Source organism: Danio aesculapii, chromosome 22 (assembly GCF_903798145.1).
Source record: "Danio aesculapii chromosome 22, fDanAes4.1, whole genome shotgun sequence".
NCBI classification, from domain to species: domain Eukaryota; kingdom Metazoa; phylum Chordata; class Actinopteri; order Cypriniformes; family Danionidae; genus Danio; species Danio aesculapii.
This window is the reverse complement of record NC_079456.1, coordinates 36,792,153-36,815,865: the sequence shown is the minus strand read 5'-3', so window position 1 is coordinate 36,815,865 and position 23,713 is coordinate 36,792,153. Positions and strand designations below refer to the sequence as shown.

Below are 23,713 nucleotides of genomic sequence, written 5' to 3'. Positions count from 1 at the left end.
TATATAAAATACAAAACCAAAATATTTACATTTATATATATATATAGTCTGTAGTCACTATAAATATCTGGTTTACAATTATAAATAAACACTTTCTCAAATACAAACATGTATATATGTATGTGTATATACACATACATATATACACTCACCGGCCACTTTATTAGGTACACCTGTCTAACTGCAACCACAGTGTCTCCATCTTCTGATGGCTACTTCCAGCAGGATAACCCACCATGTCATAAAGCACCAATCATCTCAGACTGGTTTCTTGAACATGACAATGAGTTCACTGTACTCAAATGGCCTCCACAGTCACCAGAGCTCAATCCAATAGAGCACCTTTGGGATGTGGTGGAACGGGAGATTGGCATCATGGATGTGCAGCCGACAAATCTGCAGCAACTGTGTGATGCTATCATGTCAATATGGAGCAAAATCTCTGAGGAATATTTACAGTAGCTTGTTGAATCTACGCCATGAAGGATTAAGGCAGTTCTGAAGGCAAAAAGGGGTCCAACCCGGTACTAGTAAGGTGTACCTAATAAAGTGGCCGGTGAGTGTACATATACATATACACATACACACAGTATAGTCACACACATAATAAATATACACAGTACACATACACGTATACGTATATATATATAATGTAAAAACAAGCTTTAATTTTGGTTGTTATTAATCGCGATCTATTTTTTGACAGCACTAATAATGTTCTCACTTTATAAAGTGGTCAGGTGTGTTCATTAGTGGCCAAATAAACCTCCTCACACTTCAGAAAGCCGAATACGACTTAATGAACTGAGCTATAAGTGGAGTGTTTCTGCCAGAAGTGTGATCTCTCTGCGTGTGTGTGTGAGTGTGTGTGAGAATATAGGAGCGCAGGTGAGACTCACAGGTGTGAAAGTGACGCGGCGTCTCTGAAGATCTGCTGGTGTAGCTCAGAGATGTTGTTTCCGTGAAGAGATCTGCAGGACATGGAGAACGCATGAGCTGATGATGAGCAGAGAAACACACACACACACACACACACACACACACACACACACACATGAAGATCTGTAAACAGCAGGACTCACAGCAGGCGGAGAGACGAGAGACCACCAAACACCAGAGGAGGAATACAGCGCAGAGCGTTGTAGCTCAGGATGCTGAAACACACACACACACACACACACACACACGCACACACACACGCACACACGTCAGCAGAAACACACATCAACTGACAATGTAAAGTATGTGGGTTTGTGTGTGTGTGTGTTTATGCTATGCGTTATAGCTCAAGATGCTGGAACACACACACACACACGCACGCACGCACGCACGCGCATACACACACGCACACACACGCACACACACACACACACACACACACATATAAAACACACATCAACAGTCAATGTGTGTGTGTATATCAGTGCATTTGTGTTCATGTATGTCTGTGCGAGTGTGTGTGTGTGTGTGTGTGTATGTGCGTATGTGTTTATGTAAGCGTGTGTGTGAATGTATGTGTACGTGTGAGTTGCATTTGTGTTTGTGCATGTATAAATGTGTTTTGTGCTTGTGAGTGTGTTTGTGTGTGTATGTGTGTGGGTGTGTGAATGTGCGTGTGCATGTATGTAAGTGTGTAGCCTATGTGTTTGCTTGTGAGTGTGTGCATGTCTTTACGTATAAATGTGTTTTGTGCTGGAGTGTGTGTGAGTGTGTGTGTGAGTGTGTTTCTGTGTGTGCTTAAATGTGTTGTGCTTGTTGTGAGTGTGTCTGTGTGTGCATAAGTTTGTGTGTAAATGTGTGTGCGCATGAATGTGTGTTGTGCTCATGTATGTGTGTTTGTGTATAAATGTGTTGTGCTTGTGAGTGTCTTTGTGTAGAGTATATGTGAGAGTGTATATGTGTAAGTGTGTGTGTGTGTTCGTGGGGTTTACAGTGTGGTCAGCTGGCTCATGTTGGTGAAAGATGAGTTGGTCAAGGAGCTGATTTTGTTGTTGCTCAAGTCGCTGGAATGAAGCACAAAAAACGAAGCACAGTTCCATTACGTCAGACACTGTTGAATAATAACACAATACGCTCAGCCGTTCTTGTTTTATTTCATTAGTTGCTGTCATATCACTGATTGCAAGTTATTCCACAAAGAAACATTCGTTCTTTTGGTAATCTGCAGTCAAAGTCGGAGCATTTGTTTTCACGACTGGAGTGGGACGTCCTTCTGTGATGATGTCAGTTTGACGCTTTATGCACTATGGCCCCTATCATACACCCGGCGCAATAAGAGGCCAGATGTGTTTGGCGCGATGTGTTGCAATTTTCAGACCAGCGCAACTCTAATTTTCCCGTTTTGCACCACACTGTTTAAATAGGAAGTCTATTTGTGCTGCTTTGTGGACTGATGTGTGTGCTGGTCTATAAAGGAGGTGTGTTAAGGCGCATTGTCGGAGCGTTGCTATTTTGAGGAACTGAAATAGACAGCCCAATTGACCAACTAAAAGCTGCTGTAAAGTCCAGCGCTGCTTAATACACACAGGTTGTACATCAATACACAAATATCATTACAAATGAAAATAATAAAGGATTAAATGTTATAAAAATGATTATTTTCTAAATCATATTATTTTATGAGGAGGGGCTTTTTCGGTTTATTCATGACTATTTACATTTGTATAATGTTATTATTATTAGCAGTAGTATTTATTATATGCATATTTATACTTGTTTTAATAAGAACTAGTTTAGATTTGTCCAGCTGTGGGGTTTTGGAGACGTCTGCATCACCATATGGTGCATTAGAACAGGACGTGTGTTTGGATATAACTCAGTGTTTTGACCACACTTCATTATTATTGTTCATTTATTAATTTGCTGGAGATTAGAACTGAATTTAGAAATAGTTTTGACACAAATCTCTGCATTTAACAAAGGAAATTAAATATGTGGGCTAACGGATATCTTCAGTGGAGTGAGTTTCCACCGTTTCCTCATCCACTAAAGTAAAGGAGTAAAGTTAAGAGTATAAGTAAAGTAAAGAGAAAGTAAAGAGGCTGAATGGAGGAGGCTCGTTCAGCTCCAGTTTTTACACTTACAAAGTCCGTTATGTAAATAGCAAATGCGCTATGGCGTGACGCAACTGACTCTTAAAGAGAATGGGAGATGACACTCTGATTGGTTTAATGCACGTTATGCTCAAAACACACCCAGAGCGTATTTATCCATCCTTAAAATAGCAAAAGCGGATTCGGACACGCCATTAATGCTTTTGTGCCCTGTGCATTAGACTTTGCGCCTAGATCGTTAAAACATAGCCCAATGTGTGTGACTTCTCTAGGCTCGGAGGCATCTGGGATGGACCATCACACAGTGGAAACGTGTGCTGTGGTCAGATGGATCAGTATTTCATTAGAGGTTATTTTCTCCCTGATTTTCCCGACAGTATTTAAGTTTCACACTTAAATAATTGATTTTCCCCTAACACCTTCTAAAATAAATAATACACCTATACTGTTCTCTAACTTCATTAAAGTCCACAAGAAACCAAAGTTACTTAGACTTATTATTTATGTATTTATGTATATCTTATTCAGGCAGGAAAGCCCCATTGAGACAACACAGGACATAAAGTTGCACACAAAACCAACTACATGACAGAATAATCATATAAAACCAATAAAAGAGCCAAGATGGGGAGAACATGCAAACTCCACACAGAAACGCCAACTGGCCCAGCCGGGACTCAAACCAGCGACCTTCTTGCTGTGAGGCGACAGCGTTAACCACTGAACCACCGTGCCACCCGCTTTATGAACTTATAAGCGTATAAATGACTGAGAACTATGTTTGTAGGGTATTAAAAGAGTCGATTAAATCCCTGTACAGTAGTGAAATCTGTTTTTAAAGCTAGATTTGATTTCTCCATTCCTTCCTAGTCGCATTTAGAGGAGGCGACTGAAAAAAACAACCAACCGATATGATGCAAACGTAGACAGTACAGGCACTGTTTATTTCACTATGCACTTCCAACTGAAACCGAATATTGAGTAGGGGGCGGAGCTTTCATTTGCGCATCATTCGCTCATAGCAAACTTACGGTACGATGGGCGTGGCTTAGAATATTGTGTTTGAAGTCGTCATCATCAGACAAGAACCGTGTCAAACGCGAAAGCAAAATGATCTTTGATTGAAGATTACCAAAGCAAACGTGAGTTTTCAGTGGATTAATTAGCACGGATTAATTGTTCACCAAAAGAATAACAAAGCACATCAGCAAAACAAACATCGAAAATTTAGATTTGATGCGGACTTTGATGGTGAATGAGCACGCAGGGTCCGGCACTCACAGCAGCTGCAGCTGTCTGAAGGCCGAGAGCTCTTGAGGAATCGACACAAACACGTTTCCATCCAGATATCTGCGAGATATGGAGACGATTATTAAACATGCCGGATGCTGGACAGACAGGACTCCAAGAGTCCGGTAAACACTCACAGCTCGGTGACGTTGAGCGGGACGCCGCGGGGGAGAGCGGACAGGTGTTTATTACTGCAGCGTACCACTGAATCCACACATGTGCACTGCTCGGGACACTGCGGCTTCGGGATGCAGCTCACATCTTGCTCCAGCACATCTGAAACACAACAGCATTCTTATATTTGCACTTTTATACATACACACACACAAACACACACACATATATATATATATATATATATATATACAACAGTTCTGCCTGGTTCTTGAATCTGATTTTCTGATAGACGTGCAAGATTCTGCAATAAGACCACTCATAGAGCCTTTTCACCCTTGTGTATTACTGACAGCAGATCAATATACCCACTACAGTTTGACAAATATTGCAGCTGTTGGACAACATCATGTACTTTAGAGGTTTTTAAGGCGAGAATGTAGTTGTTTAGATTGCAAATCTGCAGTTTATTTATAAGGACAGTGCCTATTTTAAAATATTTATCATTTCAGTGATTCTGCGTGTCGACGGCCATTAGCCTGTCATACTGAGCAGAGCAAAGATGATTGACGTTTTGCCACAAGGTGGCGACAGAGACCACATGATAAGTCCATTTTCTCAGCGTACATTTCAAACTACAGCTAATCAAATCATTATAAACCAATTAAGTGACATCCTAAGTCTAAGATCTCTCTCTTTTGTATGTTGTATTGCTGTACTTATACCATAGTAATCTGCTAGTGTTTGCTTTGCTTTGACTTTTCAGGATTAATTACTGTGATCTCCTGATTGAAACAGAGAAAAACTAGGATACATATGTAGACTGATGGCATTTCAGCCTTATAATCTTAAAATGCGAGCAAAATCTCGTGTTTAGTCATCACTTTAGACATTACGCTAGAGAATCATTCAAACACTAGCTCTAAAGTGACTTAGCAAATGTTTCTGCTGTTCTGACATCAGCTGCGGATGTGAATGAATGGCGGAAGAAAGTAGTTCCTCGTCATTTTTGAGACTCTCAGTGTTTGATTTTCTTTTTTTTACACATGATTTTGCTGTTGAATTGTTGTATAAACACAATATCACACTGGTAGCAGTGTCAAATGGCTATATATCGTCACTGGTGGGGCACTAAGGCACTCGGCTTGTGGACTCGAGCCAATGCATGCCTCCCACCAGTGCCGATATACAGCCACATCGCACTGCTACTCATGTCTTCAAATGTTGACTAATGTGTATATACATTTTTATCAATAAATATTTTAGCATAACAGATGGTAGCATAACAAATGGTTAGAAGTTGATTATTACTGTTCGATTAAATCACTTAACTCCAATAGTATCTGTGAGAGAAAGCTTTCTATCAACAGTTTATTTTATTTTGGTTTTTGAACATTTCAGACGGCACTCATGTTTTTGCATCTGAACTCTTTGTATGTTTCTGCCTTTTAAATCTGAAACCTAAAACTGGAACCCATGTACTGCACCTTTGTCACAGATGAAGTCCGGCTTGGCCACGTCCTGCAGTGGGATTTCTCGAAGGAAAGCTGGATTCTGACAGCGAGGGTTTCCCGTCACGATCTGCCGAGACCTGAGCCACTCTCCCAGCCAGGACAGACGACAGTCGCAGCTAAACGGGTTCGCCAGCAGGTTTCTGAAAACATGAAATTTTTACCTTATTATTATTATTAAACTTGTTTTTTGTGATTGTTTTAGAACTTACAATTCAGTTGTCTATGGGAGAAATGGCTAGGACTAACAAACGCAGAAACGGCTCTACAAACATGTGTGTTCATGATTATACATAAAAAGTAGCATAATATAATAAGAAAAGATCACTTTGCAAAATCAAGCAGCATGTCGAGCCATTTTTAACATCTAAAAATCAATAGAAGAAAATGAGACTGGAAATCTTGAGCCAAAATGGCGGTGCCTGCTCATAGGTGAAGAATAAGGTCAATCATTTTAATAAAAGGGCGGGCAAGAGGATATTTACAGGGTGGAGAGGTTTGGCAGCGAGTCGAAGGCTCCGGGCATGATGGTGGTGAGCTGGTTATCATAGAGCGACAGCAGACGCACATTCTGCAGGCCCGAGAAGCTGCTGTTGTGGACGCAACGGATGCGATTGTTCCTGAGCATCCTAACAATGAGAGAAAAACAATGAAAACAATGCTAAATGCTAACTTTAATTGTTAAACGGCTGTCTGGAATACTTGATTCTGATTGGTCAGTGGCAACATCCCGAGGTATGTTATTCCCAGATAACAACTGCTGAAACTAATAACACAGGCTCATTTGGGTACTACCAATCATCTTGACTGTCAGTGAATACGCTCACATCCATATATATTTACTTTCACGCTTCTGTTTTTGACTGTTTGCCGCCATCTTGTGACTGAATAATGCGCAGGTTAGTGTATGCTCCATTCAGCTGTTTTCATTTCTGTCAGCTTTTCCTTTAATTAAAGTGTTAATACACTATTATGACTCAGAACAATGTTTTGTGTCTAATTTTTACGTTTTGCGGCAAGTAGTCATGTAATAATCAGGATAAAGTACATCCAGGAGGTTGTTTTCACAGAATACTCTGTTCTCATTCTCTTTTACAACAGTGTTCCGCTTTGGTTCGGGCTGCTGATAAACAAGTTTTATTCTGTAATAACAACTACCTGGATGTGCTTTATCCTTAGCTTATTCTAGAGTAAAATGGACAGCTTAAATACAAATATATTAATATTCTGGGCTGCTGTCAGTCAACCAACAAATAAATCAACCCACTGACAAACCTACTACTCAACCAACCAATCAACCATGCTAAATATAAACAGTGGTATAACAAAGGTCCTAACTCAAGCATTACCATATCATCACAGCTTGATTCACTTCACATGTGAACGTTAACCTGCTTTCTGTGGGCTTATTAAAGGTGCATATATTAATGTAAAATCTTTCACATTAAATTAATCTCACATTTAAATTATTTTAAGCAGGATATAAGGTGGGATCATTTTCAGAGCGCAATACTGACTACTCTTGAGTATTATTATTTTTTTTGGCAAATCAGTCAATCAATTTACTCAAGTATGATTTTTCAGAACTCTTTTCACCACTGACAATCCATCCATCCATCCATCCATCCATCCATCCATCCATCCATCCATCCATCCATCCATCCATCCATCCATCCATCCATCCATCCATTCATCCATCCATCAATCAATCAATCAATAAAAGCCAAGCAACCAACCAACCAAGCCTAAGTTAAACTAACCAACAACTTCAACAATTAACCAACCAAACAGATAAATAACCAATCAGTCAGCAAACCAATCAATGGGTCAATCAATCCATCCATCCATCCATCCATCCATCCATCCATCCATCCATCCATCCATCCATCCATCCATCCATCCATCCATCCATCCAACCAACCCATCCAACCAATCCATCCATCCATCCATCCATCCAGCAGACAAGCAACCAATACATCCATCCATATTTTTTTTCCAAATTAATCAATCAGTTTACTCAAGTATGATTTTTCAGAACTCTTTCCACCACTGACAATCAATCAATCAATCAATCAATCAATCAATCAATCAATAAATCAATCAATCAATCAATCAATCAATCAATCAATCAATCAATCAAACCAACCAAAGAAACCAACCAATTAACCAACCAACCCGAAGTTGAACTAACCAGCAACTTCAACAATTAACCAACCAAACAGATAACTAACCAATCAGTTAGCAAACCAATCAATGGGTCAATCAATCAATCAACCCATCCAACCAATCCATTCCATCCATCCATCCATCCATTAAATCAGTCAGTCAGCAAACCAATTAATCAATCAATCAATCAATCAATAAACCAAACAACCATCTAATAAACCAACCAACCAACCTACCCGATATTGAACTAACCAACAACTCCAACAATTAACCAACCAAACAGTTAACTAACCAATCAGTCAGCAAACCAATTAATCAATAGATCAATTAATAAACCAAACAACCATCTAATAAACCAACCAACCAACCAACCTACCCGATAATGAACTAACCAACAACTCCAACAATTAACCAACCAAACAACCTAACAACACATCCAAATAATCCATCCATCAAGCAAGCAACCAATCCATCCATCCATTAAATCAATCAAAGCAAGCAAGCAACCAACCAACCAATCAACCCGACATTGAACTAACCAACAACTTCAACAAGTAACCAACCAAACAGTTAACTAACCAATCAGTTAGCAAACCAATCAATGGATCCAATCAATCAACCAATCAACCAATCAATCAATCAAGCAAGCAAGCAATCCATCAATCAATCAATCAACCAGCCAACCAATCTATCCAATATCCAATGACAATTGAAAACACTATTGTGGCAGAAAGTAGACACTTGCAGCATGCGTAATCCATCCATTCCCCGAAACATTCCTCCTCGCACAGACACCAAGAGGTTTGCGGTCAGGTGAAGCTCAACCACAGAAGACGCTCCGTCAAACGCTCCATCCTCAATCTCAGTGATCTTATTGTTGCTAAGGTTTCTGTGAGAGGAATGCAGACACAAACACAAAGTCATATGTGCATGAAGAGATCTGACTTTATATTGCATAGTACATTAATGCAAATCTCACATTTTCTTGAGATGTGTGAGAGAGCGGAAGAGTCCCGTTGCCTCCAGGATAGACAGGTCGTTGTTATTGAGACGTCTGAAACAAAGAACTAACAATGTAACACTACATGCAACACAATAAGACAAATATAGTTTAATTTAAATCCTTGAATTAAACCACAATGCTAACGAAGTAGCCCAAAGCTAGTCTAGCACTGGGAAATTTTCGGAAGATTTTACAATGTGGTTGATCCACCTATTTGTTCGAAAATGCAGTCATTTTTGTTACTGGATAAAGAGTTAATCGTACTCAGTTGTGTGCATTTAATGTGCATTTAAAACATTGGTGTTTCCATTAACGGTGCAGTATGTAGGTTTGATACCCAGTGGTTGAACTAGGTATTGCACTCCTGGATCAAAACACACCCAAGCACAGGTTGCCAGATTGACGACACCAACAGGAGCAGGCCTACCTGTCAAGCCTAAAGGCTGATTTAAGGCTGATTTAAGTCGTGCTCTAAATAAAAGAAATGGCGCATGATACAAGGAATATTTTCCATATTAAAAGGAGTCTTTGTTCCTGAAATGTATATTTTAGAAATGGCTTCTATTGCAGCTGAACAACAGAAAACTGACAATGATCATCTCAGGTGCACCTCATGTGCTTTATTCAGTGTTTAATGCTAACAATGTGAGTTTGAATGCCATTTTACATCACATTTATTGCCATACTACTGAAAGTAGCAGCAGATAGTTTACCTCAGATCTGGAGAATAAAATAAACTGCTTTAAATTGAACTTCAGAACTCCGTGCAAGACAACACATATCAGTGATTCAGCATGTTAAAGAGGTTTAATATGTATTAATTAGATTATAAACCTTACCATTGTGCTGGAGTGCAGTGAGTGCACTATTCTGCATCTGAATGGCTGTATTTACATTTCTGTGGTGTTTCGTCAAATTGCCGATCACTGCAAATCTCATCACGTAGCGTGTTGTTAGGAAACGGGGTTACAATGTAACCTGCTCACCTAATGTTTACGCTAGTAATATTTATATTATTTGCTAATTAATAACCACCTCACAACAGTCACCAAGAATGCTTTAATAACTGTTTTAGTAGTTAATTGAACTGTTTCCCTGTTTTCTAAAAAAACCAAACTGCAAATTGAGGGTTTGTGATGTCATCAGCATAAACACACAGCACACGCTCCGAACACTAGTTACAACTGCAGATTACTCTAACATTCTTCAAAACATTCGTGATAACGTAAGCGCAAAAGTCAGCAAAATATATACCAAGATTCTTGACCTTATTCTTTGTTATTTGAGCCTCAGAGCCTCATTCACCTTGAGAACCTCATCTCTGTTCCCAAACGCAATATTTTACATATATATTGTTTTATATTTGTTTATGTATTTTTTATAATACATTTTTCAACTAAATAAAGATACATTTATCTGACAACTGTACGTTTGTTCATTAAAATATCAACAAAACAAAAAAAAACCCTCTGGAATCTTGGTGTGACTCTGGAGTCAGATCTGAGTTTCAGTAGTCATGTCAAAGCAGTCCATAATCAGCATACTATCATCTCAAAAACATTGCAAGAATTAGATGCTTTGTTTCCAGTGAAGACTTCTTGTTCATGCTTTTATCAGCACCAGGGTGGATTACTGTAACGGCCTTGTAACTGACAGTTGGAGCTCATCCAGAACGCTGCGGCCAGGATTCTGACCAGAACCAGAAAATCCTCAGGTCTTTACACTGGCTCCCAGTTACATTCAGAATAGATTTTAAAGTATTATTACTGGTCTGTAAATGATTAAATGACCTCAATACATTACAGATATGCTCACTGAATACAAACCTAACAGATCATTCAGATCTTTAGGATCAAGTAAATTAGAATTTCCAAGAGTTCAGTCAAAGCAGAGTAAATCTGCCTTCAGCTACAGCGCCCCCTGCTGCTGGAATCAGCTTCCAGAATTGATCAGATGTGCTCCAACATTAGGCACATTCAAATCAAGACTGAACACACATCTGTTTAGCTGTGCCTTTACTGAATGAGCACTGTGCTACGTCCAACAGATCACACTAATATGTTATTTTTTGTTTTCATTCCCCTGAAACCTGTTTTAACACATTTTAATCTGTTTTTATCTTCTTTTTTCCATCATTTTTACTCTTTGTTGATTTATTTTCTAAAAAGCACTTTGAATTACCAATGTGTCCGAAATGTACTATATAAATAAACTTGCCTTACTGCTATGAACAAACTTCTCAATTCATTATTGTTCCTAAACAAATGCAATTGTTTTGCTAAATGTAGTCTTCAGTCAGCAAAATATAAATGTATAAAAAACACAATTTCTCTGTCTCTCCGAATATATATGTATACAGAACTGATTCACTTATATACACTTTTTAAGGCAAACATATTATAACTAAAAATAAAAAGTAATCCCAAGTTACTTTTTACAATGGAAAAGTAATCTAATTACAGTAACTAAGTATTTTATAACTAATTCCACCCAGCACTGGTTTATTTGTGTGAATATCCTCTTACAGTTCAGTTGTAGAAAGCGGAAGGTGCTCAGGGAACTTGGTGAGCCGTAAATTGGAGCAGTCCACCACGGTAGCTTCACAGCGGCATTTGGGTGGACAAACAGGCTTGCTGTTGCAGTCCTTATTCAGACGTGTGTCCTCTGAGCCTGAGACAGAAAAACAGCACTGTTCACAGCACAGCATAAATTATATAACACTTACAGTCCAAGTTCTTGGAGATACTTAACAGACTGAATTAACTTACCTGGGATGTAATACTGCTCCTTGGCTGCTATGGCAACGCATGCAAGAAATCAGAAGAAAACACAGCTGCTATGAAAGTGTAGATATATATATATAGAGCCAGCAAAGATCTAGATCTGAGCCCTATAGCTGGACTAATAGAAAACGAACACGAAGGTGTTTGCTATTATACTGACATTTGTACAATAGTTGCCTTGAATCTGATGGTTGAGCAATGTGCGTTTACTCTTTCAGCTGTCAATGAAAGGTAACTGCATTAATAAGGGATTCAATACTGCATACTCTCAATAATTTGTTCAACTATAATAGTTTATTCAGGATAGAAAATAAGTGACTGTTTTAATTAGATTAAATCATTCAAGAGTTAAATGAGTGACTGTATGTATGAGTGAGTCACTGAATCATCTATTTAACTTGCTCAAAAGCACTGATTCGTTCAAGAGTTAAATGAGTGGTTGTCTATGTGAATGACTCACTGAATCATCTGTTTAACTTGCTCAAAAACGCGGATTCATTCAAGAGTTAAATGAGTGATTGTCCATATGACTCACTGAATCATCTATTTAACTTGCTCAAGCACTGATTCGTTCAAGAGTTAAATAAGTGATTGTCTATATGACTCACTGAATCATCTGTTTAACTTGTTCAAAATCACTGATTCACTCATGAGTTAAGTGAGTGATTGTCTATGTGAATGACTCACTGAATCATCTGTTTAACTTGTTCAAAAACACTGATTCACTCATGAGTTAAGTGAGTGATTGTCTATGTGAATGACTCACTGAATCATCTGTTTAACTTGCTCAAAAACGCTGATTCATTCAAGAGTTAAATGAGTGATTGTCTATGTGAATGACTCACTGAATCATCTGTTTAACTTGCTCAAAAACATGGATTCGTTCAAGAGTTAAATGAGGGATTGTCTATGTGAATGACTCAGTGAATCATCTATTTAACTTGCTCAAAAACACTGATTCCTTCAAGAGTTAAATGAGTGATTGTCTGTGTGAATGACTCACTGAATCATCTATTTAACTTGCTCAAAAGCACGGATTCGTTCAAGAGTTAAATGAGTGATCGTCTATATGAGTGAGTCACTGAATCATCTATTTAACTTGCTCAAAAGCACAGATTCGTTCAAGAGTTAAATAAGTGATTGTCTATATGAGTGAGTCACTGAATCATCTATTTAACTTGCTCAAAAACACGGATTCGTTCAAGAGTTAAATGAGTGATTGTCTATATGAGTGAGTCACTGAATCATCTATTTAACTTGCTCAAAAGCACAGATTCGTTCAAGAGTTAAATAAGTGATTGTCTATATGAGTGAGTCACTGAATCATCTATTTAACTTGCTCAAAAACACTGATTCATTCAAGAGTTAAATGAGTGATTGTCTATATGAGTGAGTCACTGAATCATCTGTTTAACTTGCTCAAAAGCACAGATTCGTTCAAGAGTTAAATGAGTGATTATCTATATGAGTGAGTCACTGAATCATCTATTTAACTTGCTCAAAAGCACAGATTCGTTCAAGAGTTAAATGAGTGATTGTCTATATGAGTGAGTCACTGAATCCTCTATTTAACTTGCTCAAGCACTGATTCGTTCAAGAGTTAAATGAGTGATTGTCTATGTGAATGACTCACTGAATCATCTGTTTAACTTGCTCAAAAACGCAGATTCGTTCAAGAGTTAAATGAGTGATTGTCCATATGACTCACTGAATCATCTATTTAACTTGCTCAAGCACTGATTCGTTCAAGAGTTAAATAAGTGATTGTCTATATGACTCACTGAATCATCTGTTTAACTTGTTCAAAAACACTGATTCACTCATGAGTTAAGTGAGTGATTGTCTATGTGAATGACTCACTGAATCATCTATTTAACTTGCTCAAAAGCTCTGATTCATTCAAGAGTTAAATGAGTGATTGTCTATGTGAATGACTCACTGAATCATCTATTTAACTTGCTCAAAAGCTCTGATTCATTCAAGAGTTAAATGAGTGACTGTCTATGTGAATGACTCACTGAATCATCTATTTAACTTGCTCAAAAACACGGATTCGTTCAAGAGTTAAATGAGTGATTGTCTATATGAGTGAGTCACTGAATCATCTATTTAACTTGCTCAAAAGCACTGATTCGTTCAAGACTTAAATGAGTGATTGTCTACATGAGTGAGTCACTGAATCATCTGTTTAACTTGCTCGAAAGCACAGATTCGTTCAAGAGTTAAATGAGTGATTGTCTATATGAGTGAGTCACTGAATCATCTGTTTAACTTGCTCGAAAGCACAGATTCGTTCAAGAGTTAAATGAGTGATTGTCTATATGAGTGAGTCACTGAATCATCTGTTTAACTTGCTCGAAAGCAACTGTGTTTTGAATTTACGAATTGTGTTTTAAATTTAAGACTTGTTTTCAATTTACCACTTCTGTTTTGAATTTATGAATTGTGTTTTGCATATTTATAAATTGTGTTTTAAATTTACAAATTGGATTTGTGCATTTATGAAGTGTGTTTTGAATACAGGAATAAAATTTTGTAAATGTGAATCGTGTGTGAATTTTGTAAATGTTTTATTTTTGAGACTGATCTGGCTCCATACAATCCAGCCCAATATCACAAAGGAAACACAACACTTTTTCGTATTGTCAGAAAAGTGGCCTAACCCTAGCCCTAACCCTAACTAAATTCATGCTATTTTACTGTGTTATTAGTACGAACCGAATTTGTGCTATTTTACTGTTTACTGTATGAGTCTAGATGAAACTGTATAAATAATGAATTTATATTTTAAAAGGAGGCGTGTCCCCAAACCCCACCCCTTAATAAACACAACATACTAAAATGTACAAATGAATACAAAAAGTTATGAATTGCTGTGAGATTGTTGGACCATACGTTAATTATCCCTAATGTTTAAATAAATGCAAACTATTTATTAAAATGCATATGTGTTTGTGTATTTTATTACCCGAACAGCGGAACTTCTTGCTCTTGATCTGACTGATGCGTTTGTTAGCGAGCCGTCGAGGACTGGAGCACCTTGCGCCGCTGGTCTCAATCGGGTTCGAGCGCAAAAAATCCGCCAGCCACTTCAAGCCACAATCACAGACGAACGGATTCTGGGCCAAATGACTGAGGAATAAAAGCCAACAATGAAACGTCTCAATTTCGCAGCAAGTGCCCTTATCAGTGTGCATTATATAAAATCTCTTACAGAGTCTGGATGGATTTCAGAGGCGCGAATGTGCCTTTCGCAAGAGTCTGGATCTTATTGTCATAGAGGGACAATAGAGATAAGTTCTCCAGGTCCTGGAAGACGTTGACACGGACACAGTGGATTTTATTGGCGTTTAATAGTCTGAAAGAGAAAAACACAGACACTTCAGACATTACAATGACTGTCTGGATGACGCACAGACCATTAAGCAATGCCGCGGTGACATTTTTCATGTGTGGGTGGTAATTTAGCATTGACATTAGCATCGGAGGTGATCTACATCAGTACTTACAGTAACTCTAATGCACTCAGTCCGTCAAAAACACCCCGCGGCAGATCTGTAATCTTATTTCCATAAAGAACCCTGAGAAGGGAAACACAGATGTATATCAGCACTGATCAACTGTTTTAATTCATACCAAGTCTGCAGGCCTTGTTCAAAATTGACCATTCAGACACAAGCTTTTACAGTAGATCATTTTTTAATGCTAATGCCACACAGAGCCCATTAAGTTTAACTATATATATATATATATATATATATATATATATATATATATATATATATATATATATATATATATATATATATATATATATACACACACACACACACACGGTTGAAGTAAAAAAAATTTCTTGATTTATTTCCCAAAGGATGTTAAACAGATTCAGGATTTTTTCACAGTAATCCCTGTAATATTTTTTCTTCTGGAGAAAGTCTTATTTCTTTTATTTCGCCTAGAATAAAAGCAGTTTTTAATAGTTTTAAACACATTGTAAGGTCATTATTAGCCCCTTTAAGCTATATTAGTTTTGGATTGTCTCCAGAACAAACCACTGTTATACAATAACTTGCCTAATTACCCTAACGTTACCCTAATTACCCTAGTTAAGCCTTTAAATGTCACTTTAAGCTGTATAGAAGTGTCTTGAAGAATATCTAGTCTAATATTATGTGCTGTCATCATGGCAAAGATAAAATAAATTAATGAGTTTTAATGAAAATATTTTAATTGATTTATTCATAAACCTGATATTTATTCATAAAATAAAATGTTAACGATCTGTTTATCCAGTTGTCTATAAGACTGACCACATAATATAATGTATTTAATGAATCGTTATTAGGGGTGATCCGTGATTCGTACAGATCAAAACCTATGGTTTGGAAAACAAGTGACCTGCGGATTAATACAATTTTTTTACTTGTAGATTTAGACTTGAGAGATCGCCTCTCGTGTCATTCAAATCACATGTATGAAAGCGTTTAGGCTTTCCTGTCAAATATAATGATGACAGAAGAAGTTGTGGTGAGTTATTAATCAAGAGAGTTTATTGAAAAAGATTATGAATGATTCATTCACAAAAGGATTCATTAGATTGATTCATTCAGGATATATAAACTCACCGGCCACTTTATTAGGTACACCTTACTAGTAACGAGTTGAACCCCTTTTGCCTTCAGAACTGCTTTAATCCTTCATGGTGTAGATTCAACAAGATACTGGAAATATTCCTCAGAGATTTTGCTCCATATTGACATGAGAGCATCACGCAGTCGCTGCAGATTTGTCGGCTGCACATCCATGATGCCAATCTCCCGTTCCACCACATCCCAAAGGTGCTCTATTGGATTGAGCTCTGGTGACTGTGGAGGCCATTTGAGTACAGTGAACTCATTATCATGTTCAAGAAACCAGTCTGAGATGATTGGTGCTTTATGACATGGTGCGTTATCCTGCTGGAAGTAGCCATCAGAAGATGGAGACACTGTGCTCATAAAGGGATGGACATGGTCAGCAACAATACTCAGGTAGGCTGTGGTGTTGACACCTTGCTTATTTGGTACTAATGCACCAAAGTGTGCCAAGAAAATCTCCCCCTCACCATTACACCACCAGCAGCCTGAACCATTAATAAAAGGCAGGATGGATCCATGCTTTCATGTTGTTGAGGCCAAATTCTGAGCCGAGCATCCGAATGTGGCAGAAGAAATGGAGACTCATCAGACCAGGCAACGTTTCTCCAATCTTCTCTTGTCCAGTTTTGGTGAGCCTGTGTGAATTGTAGCCTCAGTTTCCTGTTCTTATCTGACAGGAGCGGCACCCGGTGTGGTCTTCTGCTGCTGTAGCCCATCCGCCTCAAGGTTGGACGTGTTGTGTGTTCAGAGATGCTCTTCTGCAGACCTCGGTTGTAACGAGTGCTTATTTGAGTACTGTTGCCTTTCTATCAGCTGGAACCAGTCTGGCCATTCTCCTCTGACCTCTGGCATCAACAAGGCATTTGCGCCCACAGAACTACCGCTCACTGGATATTTCCTCTTTGTTGGACCATTCTCTGTAAACCCTAGAGATGGTTGTGCATGAAAATCCCAGTAGATCAGCAGTTTCTGAAATACTCAGAGCAGCCCGTCTGGCACCAACAACCATGCCACGTTCAAAGTCACTTAAATCCCCTTTCTTCCCCATTCTGATGCTCGCTTTGAACTGCAGCAGATCGTCTTGACCATGTCTGCATGCCTAAATGCATTGAGTTGCTGCCATGTGATTGGCTAATTAGAAATCTGCGTTAACGAGCACTTAGACAGGTGTACCTAATAAAGTGGCCAGTGAGTGTAAATTTGACTATATATTATCAAAACAAAATGTTTATCCCTAATAAAAGTCGTAGACATCTGGCACAAAAGCTCTGTCCCGCTGAGCTGAATCACGTGCGTCCGCACGCTCACTCATATCATATCGGCGCTTATGCTAACGACAACTAGCGCCGGAGGCATATTTACACAAAGCGCACACTTCCACATCAGACGCCTGCTGGGATCTTCACATAACAGATGTTTACAAAGCTCTTCCTGCTACATGATGCATAATTCAGTAGCGAAAGGAATAAACTCCCTCGCATGAACATGCCGGAGATATGCAGCAAATCATATGCAGATTAAATGATTTCATACATAAGTGCTGTATAATGCACACCGTGTGAAGCCTGTTGTTTTATTTATTTTGTTCATTACAGATTTGAATAAATGGGTCATTTTCAAAACAATAATGTTAGTAGAACTGAACCAGATCATTTAATAATAAGGGTTATTAGTGTTTGTGAGGATACATTTAATTTGAAATTCCTAATGTAGTGTATATATTGTGTTCTTTTATGATTAAGGCAGGATACTGCTGTTTTTTCATGCATCTGTAAATTTGGCACTTTTGGCTCTCCATAAAGTGATTTTTTGCTCTCATTTTAAAGAAAAGGTCAAAAAAATACACTCTATGAGTTCATGTTGTCACACTTATTTAATTACAATTTATAAAACACATATTCTGCATTTCCCGCCACAAACTTCTTGCATTACAGATGCAAGGAGAAAGAGCTGAACTACTGAACTGTATTTAATACTTTATATAAAAGGCTTGTGTGGTGACGGCAGCTAAAGGCGCCTCTCATATGGAGAATAATGTCTCATGTGTTGCTCAGGTGTGAGTTTCAGACTTCAACAGAGTGTAAAATCTTGATGCTTCCGTGGGTCTCGTCTATCAAATCTGATCTTTATTTTGATTTCTCTATTGGATTCAGGTCAGGTGATTGGCTGGGCCATTCTACAGCTTGATTTTCTTTCTCTGAAAGCATCTGAGAGTCTCCCTTGGCTGTGTTTTGGATCATTGTCTTGCTGAAATGTCCACCCTTGATTAATCTTTATCCTCCTGCTTATGCACAGCTGAAGTCAGAAATATTCGCCCCCCTTTGAATTTTTTTTTCTTTTTTAAATATTTCCCAAATGATGTTTAACAAAGCAAGGAAATTTTCACAGTACTGTATGTCTGATAGTATTTTTTCTTCCCAGAGAAAGTCCATGTGTTCAATACTGTTTTCCTGTGTCATTTCACTTTATTATGCATAACTTCATTTGTAAACTAATTAGATTTGTTTTCTTTGCATTTATGGATATCGAGTCGATGGCACCTTTAGAAATATGTACTCTGAGAAAAATGGTGAGTGGTTCAATACTTATTTTCCCCACTGTAAGTCTTGATTTGTCCACATATTTTAAAGGCTGTTGTACAGTATGTACAGTAATATAATTTGTATAACTTAATAGAAAAAAAATTCAAGAAAACGACTGCACGAATGAAAACATTATTCCAATTTTTGTGCTAGAAATGTATGCAAATTAGACTATATTGATTAAAGAAAGCCTCATTTGCATATTTAAGCATGATTATAGAAAAATGAAAAAAAATAGAAAATTAAAAATGTATATATTCATTGTACATACATGTATATCATTAAAGACATATATGGCATATAAAGACACAAATATGCCTCATTTGCATATTTAAGCAACATTTTAGAAAACTTATGATGCAAAACATATTGAAAAAACTGCAAATAAACGTATAAATTCATTAAATAATGCCTCGTTTGCATATTCAAGCAACATTTATAAAAAATAAGAAACAAAATGTTGAGGAATTAAAACATTTAAATACACATTCATATATTCAATGTACAGTATATAAATGTATATGTTCATTAAATAATGCCTCATTTGCATATTAAAGAAACATTTTAGAAAACCTGTCATTTTAAAATGTATATATTCACTCACGCATTCATATAGTCATTGTATATGAATGTAAATATTCAATAAATAATGCCTAATTTGCATATTGAAGCAACATGTTAGAAGAAAAATAATGTGGAGTAGTCTTTTTCTCCCCCACTGACCTGCAACGTCTTGCCTTAACAAATGTATATATGTGTTTAGATTGCCATCACAGCAGTTTTATGAGATGCTGTGTAAAAAATGAAGCACATTAAGCGTCCCGCTGCAGGACAATCAGTGTTTCCTGCTCCCGCTGTGCTGCAAACGGCTGCAGGTCAGTGTTGTTTATAATGAAACATCATCAGTAATGTCCACATCTCTGCTGCGGGATCATTTCATTGCTGATGTGTGTGTGTGCTTTATGACTTTTACGACTCCTACATTTCATGAAGATACACACATTACTTTTTTTTAAGGGTCATTTCCTCACAATGTCCATGTGCGGCCTTCTGACACAACAACACAGAGCCCTAATGTGAATTTTTGTTTCTTTATCAAATATTTCCCAAATGATGTTGAACAGATTCAGGAAATTCTCACAGTATTTCCTATAATATTTTTTCTTCTGGAGAAAGTCTTAATTGTTTTATTTCGGCTAGAATAAATGCAGTTTTTAATTTTTTAAACACCATTTTAAGGTCAATATTATTAGCCCCCTTAAGCAAAGTGAATAAACGAGAACGGCACACTTACAGTGAGTTGAGAGAGCGCAGACCGTGAAAGGCATCCGGCGCTATTTCAGATATCTGGTTATTACTCAAATCACTGAGGAGAAAAACACACAATTATGAACAAATGAAAAACACGATGACCATTAACAGAAGAGAAAACAAGCCTCTGGTTCATTACAGATACAGCAGATCCTGAATCAATCCTCTCCAGCTACTGCTTAAAGGGATAGTTCACACAAAAATGAAAAGGTTCCTTTAATTTCCAGGCCACCTTTTTCTTAGGTAAAACATTAAAGTCCTTGTGAAATCAAAGTTAACCATGTCTATTTTGCTAGCACACTTGATTTCGATTATTTAGCAGACACCCTTGCTATTCTGTAGGTGAATAATCTGTGCAAGTTAATCCACTGTGGGAAAAAATGCTCGTTTTGGTAATCATTCATTTCCCTTCAGCGTAGTCCCTATTTCAGAGGTCACCACAGTGGAATGAACCGCCAATTATTCCAGCATATGTTTTACGCGGCGGATGCCCTTCCAGATGCAACCCAGCACGGGAAAACACCCATACACACTCACATTCACACACACAATCATACACTACAGCCAATTTAGCTATTCCAAAATCCTCTGAGTAAAATGTACTCAGTTTAGATAGTATTTGCTCCCTTTACTGTTGAGTTAAAGTTACTCAAGTTAATGAGACAATGAAAGGATTAATCAGGTGATGATTGAACACTGATGATGAGCACCTGCTGTTAATAAGCAGAAACAGAAGAGAAACACCGGCAATTTTCCAGAAAGGTCTGCATGTGTGAACAGGCCCTTTTTGAAAATATCGTTCCGGCTATTTTCCGGAAAGAGAAGTTGTAACATTACCGGTAATTTGCCGTAATGCTGCGCTGTGTGAACGCAGAAGGAACATTGCCGGAAAGAGAGCGTTCACGTCTAGAACGTGCTGACGTAAGACGTCTACTTTAGCCAATCAGAACACTCAAGTTCGCGCGGTTTGTGAGAATAAAAGCCTGTAAATGTTTTCCCAGACACATTTAGCTGCTAGATGTTAGTCAGATAACGTTTCTGTGTTCCTTCTTAATGCCAACTGTGTAAATAACTATCGATAAAATGCTTATGATAAGCCGTTGTTTGTTTACCTTTAAGCTCCGACGCGTCGGCACGTAAAGCAGCCGGTGAGCGCCAGCACACACACATATTATGAACATCTCGACACGCGAAAGTGTTTCTTTATGCTTTCATCAAAGTTGTTCACAACACTGATCCATCCACAGAGTTTGTAATGTAGTCTTCCCGAGGCCCTCAGACTATGCAGAGTCACTGACTCGATCCAAGACCAACAACGAGATGATCCCAAGGTTTCCATAATCCTGGACCAGGCCGTATCCTGAGCAGCTACTCTGATGGTCATGGAGGAGTGGAGAACATGAGACTGATTCCTGTGACGCTCCAGAGACAGACGAGTCTTCGCTGAGGCCAGCTTTCAGCCTCCGCCACTGAGACTGCAGCTCTGCACAAGACGTTTGGCCAGCGGAGAAATTAAAATGGCCGTGCCCAACTGAGCCTGGTTTCTCTCAAGCTTTTTTTTCTTCACTTCCGCCATTAGTGAAGTTTTTTTCTCTCTCCGCTGTCGCCACTGGCTTGCATGTTTCGGGATCTGTAGAGCTGCGCATCGTTGGATTTGCTCTTCAATATTTGGACTCTCAGTAGTGATTATTAAACCACACTGAACTGAGCTCAACTGAACTGAACTTAAACACTACAAACTGAACTACACTGTTCCTATTTACTGACCTTTTAAGTGAAGCTGCTTTGACACAATCTACATTGTATAAGCGCTATACAAATAAAGGTGAATTGATCTGAATTGTAGTCAAATAGTAGTCAAAGCCCTGCCGTTTAGAGCTCATTTCTGGATAATGATGTCAGAATTTACCGGTATGTGTGGATGTGTGAACGGTCTTTTCCGGAAAAATTCCGTAATGTCCTCGCCTGTGTGAACAGCGCTTTTTTTATTTACCGGTAAAGTCGTTCCGGAAATTTTCCAGCTATTTACCGGTCTCACTGTGTGAAAGGGGCTATTGTTAACCAACACATTAACATATGTGTAGTTAACATTAACACAGATTAAGTAACGCTTAAAAGATCTGTTGTTCACTGTTAACCAATGCTTTAAGTAACATTAACTAATACAACCTGATCGTAAAGTGTTACCTTTACAAAAAAAAAACTCAAGAATCGTGTTGTTTTATCAGCGCAATAGCCTAGTGGTTAGCGCTGACATATGGTGTAGCAGCACTACAGGGCGTCCCGAGTTCGAATCCCGGCTCGTGGACATTTCCCGTCCCTTCCCCCTCGCTCTCCCCCACTTCGCTTCCTGTCTGAAACACTGTAGTATCCGCTTAATAAAGGAAAAAAGGCCAAAAATTTATCTTAAAAAGAAACAACACCTCAAGAATCGTCTTGTTTCAGCTCATTTTAAATAAGTAGTTTGAACAAGCAGACCCATAATTAGTTTTGAGTGTATTAATAAGCTGCTAATTAGTGGTTTATTAAGCTAAAAGTCTTATGTTAATGGTGAATTGTACATTAAAATAAAGTTTGATCCTCTTCTTTAATGCTCTAATGAGGTAAAAAAGACTTCTTCAGTGCCCTGAGTGTGAGAAAACGAGCTGTAAATATTCAGGTTTTTGGGTGAACTGTCCCTTTAAATGTACAGTTTCGTGATGTGTTCTTTGGTGTTTGTGTTGAGCGATCCTCACTCACATTCGCCGCAGTCTCTTGTAGGAGGAAAACGCTCCCGGAGGAACAGATTTGATGCCGTTCTGCTCCAGTCGTCTGGAAAACAGAGAAACATTTGTAGTTTAGCAGAGCCGCTAGTAGAGTCTATATTGCTGCTTTATTACTAGAGCCACATGGAGAAACACATGGATGTCTGCTGATTTTTGAGCCCAGCGCTCAATCGATTTATTTACAGTACTTATAATAAATACAGCTGAAGTCAAAGTTATTCACCCTCCTGTGAAATTAAAATATGAATCAATTGTTGCTAAACATTTTTAAATACATTTTTAAACAATAGTTTTAATAACTCATTTCTATTAATTAAGTTTTATCTTTGCCATGATGACAGCACATAATATTTGACTAGATATTTAGCTAGATGCTAGTATTCAGCTGTAAGTGACATTTAAAGGCTTAAAGGTTCAGTAGGCAATCTGTGAAAATGCTCACTTAGCATAATAACAGACAAATGTCTAAAGCCACGCCTCCTGAAGTCATGAACG

General features: G+C 38.1%; 1 protein-coding gene across 2 annotated transcripts in view; it reads right to left on the bottom strand.

Moving 5' to 3' along the window:
* The window catches only part of slit1b (slit homolog 1b (Drosophila)), an 83,282-nt gene that overhangs the window by 24,018 nt on the left and 35,551 nt on the right, over positions 1 to 23,713 (bottom strand). Inside the window, exons 10-25 of one of the 2 annotated variants that reach the window (XM_056448170.1) lie at positions 23,193 to 23,264; positions 20,437 to 20,508; positions 15,430 to 15,501; positions 15,135 to 15,278; positions 14,889 to 15,052; positions 11,906 to 11,932; positions 11,663 to 11,807; positions 9,114 to 9,188; positions 8,880 to 9,023; positions 6,454 to 6,597; positions 5,945 to 6,111; positions 4,481 to 4,619; positions 4,335 to 4,403; positions 1,932 to 2,003; positions 1,083 to 1,154; positions 900 to 971 (exon numbers count right to left, since the gene is read on the bottom strand). In XM_056448170.1, coding sequence (XP_056304145.1) covers positions 900 to 971; positions 1,083 to 1,154; positions 1,932 to 2,003; positions 4,335 to 4,403; positions 4,481 to 4,619; positions 5,945 to 6,111; positions 6,454 to 6,597; positions 8,880 to 9,023; positions 9,114 to 9,188; positions 11,663 to 11,807; positions 11,906 to 11,932; positions 14,889 to 15,052; positions 15,135 to 15,278; positions 15,430 to 15,501; positions 20,437 to 20,508; positions 23,193 to 23,264 — 1,650 coding nt within the window. The remainder of the gene's footprint in view (positions 1 to 899; positions 972 to 1,082; positions 1,155 to 1,931; positions 2,004 to 4,334; positions 4,404 to 4,480; positions 4,620 to 5,944; positions 6,112 to 6,453; positions 6,598 to 8,879; positions 9,024 to 9,113; positions 9,189 to 11,662; positions 11,808 to 11,905; positions 11,933 to 14,888; positions 15,053 to 15,134; positions 15,279 to 15,429; positions 15,502 to 20,436; positions 20,509 to 23,192; positions 23,265 to 23,713) is intronic. The other variant, XM_056448171.1, reaches the window with a different exon arrangement.